This window comes from Nicotiana sylvestris, chromosome 5 (assembly GCF_000393655.2).
Source record: "Nicotiana sylvestris chromosome 5, ASM39365v2, whole genome shotgun sequence".
NCBI lineage: Eukaryota > Viridiplantae > Streptophyta > Magnoliopsida > Solanales > Solanaceae > Nicotiana > Nicotiana sylvestris.
The window spans coordinates 48,270,236-48,276,242 of NC_091061.1; the positions used below are offsets into that span (position 1 = coordinate 48,270,236).

The 6,007-nt window shown below is 30.4% G+C and overlaps 1 protein-coding gene across 1 annotated transcript; it reads right to left on the reverse strand.

The window, feature by feature from the left end:
• Positions 1–696: 696 nt before the first annotated feature.
• LOC104248384 (GDSL esterase/lipase At2g04570-like) lies at positions 697–5,445 on the reverse strand. The gene is made up of 3 exons (XM_009804636.2): positions 5,028–5,445; positions 2,547–3,045; positions 697–1,183 (listed from the first exon to the last, which is right to left on the reverse strand). Exons 1-3 carry the CDS (start codon positions 5,406–5,408, stop codon positions 990–992), a joined length of 1,074 nt encoding a protein of 357 aa, XP_009802938.1. The 5' UTR covers positions 5,409–5,445; the 3' UTR covers positions 697–989.
• Between the last annotated feature and the right edge of the window lie 562 nt (positions 5,446–6,007).

A 6,007-nucleotide genomic window follows, 5' to 3' on the forward strand; every position in this document is an offset into this window, starting at 1 on the left:
CATATAACTTAATCCATTAAGTTATCAACTTAATCCATTAAGTTATCATATACTGCATTAATTAATTGGCCGTACAATTAATGAAAATAAAAGCCATGAGTTCGGCCGCAACTGTAAAAACTAAATAGCCCAAAAGATTAGGTAATCTGTCCCTAAAATACACGACAATGTGAGGGCATCCTTTGCTATAAATAAAGTTAATTGAGAATGTGACATTATGACAATGAAAGGTTAGACTTTAGATTTTCCACAATTATAATCCTTTATGATGATGTTTATTTCCAACAAAAAAATAACATCTTTCCAGATCGGGACTAAAACACAAGTGCAATACTTTTCAAGCTAGTTAGAATTTAGCAGAGTTTTCAATATTACGTTGAATTAAGTGAGACTACATTTTTTTTAATCTTGTTTCTAACATTTGAAGTAAACTCAGAGGTAAGTTACAGTTAACAAAAACTATACTCACTTGATTGGATTTCTCAAAGCATTTTGATTGTTTAGATGATATATCTATCGACATATTATTGTGGAGTCTTGAAAAAAAATTGGAGTTCCCAAAAATATGATTCTTATTGGATAAGAAACAATAGCATTTTCTCAAACAAGTTACAATCTATGGGAAATATTTGACTATTTTGAGAGCCTAAATCTTAATGTACTTCAACGAGAAAAAATTGGCTAAGAAAACCAGAATAACTTATAGTAAAATCTTTAAACGAAGGAATAAAAATCTTTAAAATACAAATAAGACAATCAAGTGTCTAAGACAGATTACATTACTTAACGTGTCGAAAACGAAAGGTACAGATATCATCACCTGATTGAGATGACTAATATATATACAAATATATTTTTTTTCAAACTCTGGACATTACACAATATTCTAGAAAAATAAACTAATTAATGAAAAGCAAGAAAACGTATAAATAATGCTCCGAAAATCTACATAGGTACAAAATCCTTGATATGAATTTCAAATTGTTGAACTACAAAAATTCAGCAAGGACATTTTTCATCAAGAAATTGGTGATAATGAGGTTTGTTTTCTCAGTGAGATGGAAAGAGTCCCAAAACACGTACTTGTTTGCGTCTGTGCATGTAAATGGATTTAACTTATCACACAAGTAACTCATTTCAAATAATCCTGTGCCACAACATGCTATACCTGCCACCTCAAATCCTGATTTGCAAGTAAAAAGGGAGCTAATTAATTAGGAAATGACCCCAAGAATATCATATTTACATATAGAGAGATCATGAGAATTGAAGACCGTCAAGCAAAAAAATAATAATAAAAAATAAATAAAAGACCTTCAAGTCATCAATCCAAAGAAATGTATATCTCCATTCTTTTCAAATTTTATGGCATAGTTTGACTCGTACAAAGTTTAAGAAATAAAGAGAGAGGATACTTTGATAAATGGTACTAATAAATATGTCCTTACATTTGTGTGACCATAAAAACTTAAATTACTAAAATAAAATGAGAAATTTAAATTACATTATTTACATATTATGAAAAGTGTCATTCTTTTGAAAAGAATTAAAAGAAAATTTATCACATAAACTAGAATTGAGAGAATTATATATATTGAAAAAGGTGGCTCCTTTGGAAGAAATGAAGAATTACCTTAAGACCTTTTAGGAACTAGAAGATACGTAGTACTTAGTAAATTTTTTATTATGAGTAGCTAGGTAGAAATTACTTATTTGTGGAAGAACGATTGTGACAATAAAATATTGCCTCAGCGGAATACAATATGATTTGAAGGATTTAGCTACTTATAGGAGCAATGCATTATTACTTAGGCAACAAGAATTGGAAGGTCCAATTAATTAAGCTTAAAAGTATTTATCGCCCACTTCAATATATAATTGAAACGAGTAGGGAAAAAACAACAATAATGAACACTCTCATGATCTTATATTATTGTTATAATTGGGGGTGAATATGGGAAAATCTTATGAAAATAGCACGGGCTAGCAGTTTTTGGACTGGTAATCGAAAAATAGCCAGCATTTGCAAAGTCATTGAAAAATAATCACTGTTTTGCTGAAACATGAAAAATTCCAGCATAATATGCTGGATTATCGAGTTTGTGCGTAAAAACTTCCTACATAATATGTTGGAACTCTTGCACACGAAAAGTTCCAGCATAATATGTTGGATTATGAAACTCCTGCATTTAAACTTCCAGCATATATAATGTTGCAATTCCAGTACATTATGAAATTCCAGCATACTATGTTAGAATCTCATATGTAAAAAAATTCGAACTCCAGCATATTATGCTGGAATTTTTCCAGATTTTTAAGGATGTTTTTGTTCAGATTTTATCTTTACATGAAAAAATGGCTAAATTTCATTAGATTTGAAGTTGTGGCTATTTTTTAATTCCCACTTGTAAATCTGGCTATTTTTAGTTTTTTTCCCGAAAATCTTGACATGTAAAAGTTAGAAAGTTAACCTAATTTTATGAGTCAATTATTTAACGAAAAAATGGATAAATAAAAGAGGATCGGAGTTGAAAGAAAAAACTTACCAAATGAGGAAGGATTTTTGATCATTTGAAGCAAGAGATCATAAGCGTCAGAAAAAACAACTCTAATCCCAGGAAGCTCCTCATTTAACTTCTGAACCAAACCCTTCAACATCACATTAAAATGTAGAGCCACTTCGTTATATTTCTCATTGCAACCATCTCCACTTCCTCTTATATAATTAGTTGCTCTTTCCAAAGGTAAACAACCCATAGGAGGAAGTCCAGTTAAGGAAATTTTCCTAGCTCCTAAATCATAAATTTGCTTGACGAACTTTTCTGCAAGGTCAAGAAGGAAGACCTGAAATTGTTCTATTGTGTATTGAGATGCACGTTTGCTTTGCATTGAATAATAATTTTCCAAGAAATCGTTTGTTCCCATGCTGACAAGATACAGGGATTCCTCTATTATGTATTTGGCTTTTCTGGTGCCTGCATATGCTTCTAGTTTCTTTTGATAATCCTTGTAGTTTTCTACTTCTTTCCACAGGGGTAAAACATTCTGTGAAAAGGAAAAATTGGAGCCAATCAAATATTTTACCCATAAAAGAATTATACTATTAATATATCGATTTAAGTTATATACATTGTTAGTGTAAAGAACTTATTACACTCTATCATGTCACCCAAAGGAAATATGCAGGTAAGCCTACTTAAAATGGTGTCATAAAAATTACCGGCTACACCATATAAATGTCCTAATGGTGTAAAATTCTTTTAGACTGACAGTGTATATAACTTAATTAAACTCTTGACATATATATATATATATATATAGTTGTGTTGTAATTCGGTAATTACTTATTGGTAAAATGCATGCAATGCACATGCAGGTAATTTAGTTTTAACATGTTGTTGCATATGGTATTAATTTCAAAATAAAACATACTCACAAGTCACACCTAGTGCTTGCAATACACCTATAGATATATGACACATGCAATTGTTTTTTACGTAAACTTTTAATTGGTAATTATAGAAATTTATCAAAAAAGCAGATTCAAGATTAAATTATTAAATTTAAAAAATGAAATGAATATTACTCCATAAACTATGAAAATAAATATTAAGCTTAAATAAAAAACTAAATTGTTATATTATATTACCCGGCCCATAAGAAAAACTTGTTTTAATAGTTTAATATTCTCTTCTATGTGTTAAATTAATTAAATTTGGTGCAAAGATTTGGGGTGCGGGCGTAAGTTTTTTCCGTGCTCAAAGAATTATTTTATCAGTTTATCATTCCCAAAGAGCAGATCAGAGCTAATAATAATACTCCAAAACTTTACTTTCTGTTGATATGCTAAACGTCTACCACTTTTCTTTCAAAATAATATTTTAACATATGTATCAAGAAGTACTACAAACTCAACGAAATATGTACGCACTCACCTACTTATGTGGAAAATAAATATATTGTAAATTTGTAATGGACGCTATGTTCCATCGACAAACACGAATATTCAATTCGGAGCAACGGTTTTCGACTTTAATAAAAACAAGGCCTTTTCTTTTCCTTTTATTTAAAGCAACCTCGTGTGCGCACGAGAGTGGCTGACGAATGCCCCGTCCACCCAACTAACAACTTATCAGTATTATTTTTTCCAAAAAAAAATATCCAAGAGTTCATTAAAATTTGAAGTTTGTGAGCTCTAATTTTACTCATTTAAGTTACTGATTTCTATAGAGTAATAATAAGTTTTAGTATATATTAGATGAATTTTTTAAAATAATTTATAGAATTTAAATCAAAATTATTAGGTACGGTCGGATCCGTACCTCACCCTCTAGCTCTCTCTAACTCCCCTAGATAAAAATGTTTTATGCCTCGTAGAAACATTATGATTAACTTATGCCGATCAGAGTAATATTTAAATGATTACATTATTGTCTACAAAAGTAGAATTGATAACTTGAAAATAAGATATGCTACAACAAATTAAAATAAACTGATTAGTAATCTTGCACACTGCCAGTGTGTATATAAATTAAATTTGAACAAAATAAATATTATTCTCTTTGTTCTGTTTTATGTGGCACTCAACAATTTAACATTAAATTATTTACCCTTAATAACTTAGTACTATGTAATAGCTACAAAATATTTATTTAATTTCTTTTTTGAATTTCTTGACCAATCAAATTAAATATTACCTCAATAATTAATTAAGATGAGGGAATAATAGGAGTAAGAATGGAGTAGTAATTACTCCTCTGTTCTAATTTATGTCAACTTATTTCTTTTTTTGTCCATTTCAAAAAGAATGACTTTTTTCTAAATTGGATAACAATTTAGCTTAGCTTAAACTTACAATTCTACCATTAATTAGAAGTTTTTATAACCACACAAATACTCTGGGTCCTTTTTGACTTGTTTACGAACCCAAATTCCAAAAGTATTCATTTTTTCTTAAACTCCGTGTACAGTCAAACATGTTCACATAAATTGAAACGGAGGGAGTAGTAGAAAGAATGAGAGCTTACAAGAACATCAGAAGTAGCATTATCATAACCAGTACCAGCAGAAGCAAAGCAAACACCACCAGCAAAATCAGATATTTTATACATGGGATCCAAATAAGCTGGCACAAATGGCCTCAAACCAAAAGCCTCTGATATAAAATCTGGTGGAATACGTCCATTGCAGAACCTTCCCGTTGGTCTTTTGTCATAAAAGTCACGGCCATATGGCTCGAAATTGCTCTTAAGAAGAGTGGAAATCTGGTTGTTATTGCCAGCATCAACGGAGGAGTCGCCGAATACTATAATTGCTGGAACTTTTCCTGCTAAAGAAGTAGTGATTAGTAGTAAGAATTGGACAAGAATTAGTATCAGCCATGGAATATTGAAGCTGTGAGCTTCCATTCTTTTTTTTTTTTTTTGGTGATTTAGTTAAGGTTATGGGGATTTGAGTGAAGCATATTAACTTTTTATACAAGTGAATTGGGTGGGAAAGAGGATCCTTTGGCAGGAGTTTGTTGGTATCATTAATGGCGAAGGAAAAAGCATATAGTATTAACATGAGGAAAATACTTTTTTTCATGAAATATACTCCCTCGGTTCCAATTTATTTGAACTTATTTAATTGTGCACGTAGTTTAAGAAAAAATGAAGACTTTTGAAGTTTGTGTTCCTAAACAAGTTCAAAAAAGCCCCAAAGTATTTGTATGGTTATAAAAGCTTCTCATTACGGGTAAAATTATAAGTTTAAGTTAAATTATTACCAAATTTAAAAAAAAAATATTCTTTTCGGAGTGGACCAAAAAGAACGTTTCACAGGGAAAAGAGGGAGTACTTTTTATGGGATATCTTAAAAGAATAATTTTACAGATTATTTGAAGTATGTGATGTACTGATGTGTGATAATCGTACGAGGTGAAGTGAATGTACGTGCTTTGGCAATATTTCTAACTACCCCGTGTTGAAGGTTAATAAACATGAGTCAATTTGGGTTAGCTAACTGT

Coding starts and splice junctions, on each gene's coding strand:
- LOC104248384 (XM_009804636.2), bottom strand. CDS start 5,408: ATGGAAGCTCACAGCTTCAATATTCCATGGCTGATACTAATTCTTGTC. Junction 3,046..5,027: donor ATGCTACTTCTGATGTTCTT/GTAAGCTCTCAT, acceptor TCCTTTTCACAG/AATGTTTTACCCCTGTGGAA. Junction 1,184..2,546: donor CAAAAATCCTTCCTCATTTG/GTAAGTTTTTTC, acceptor CTTGCAAATCAG/GATTTGAGGTGGCAGGTATA.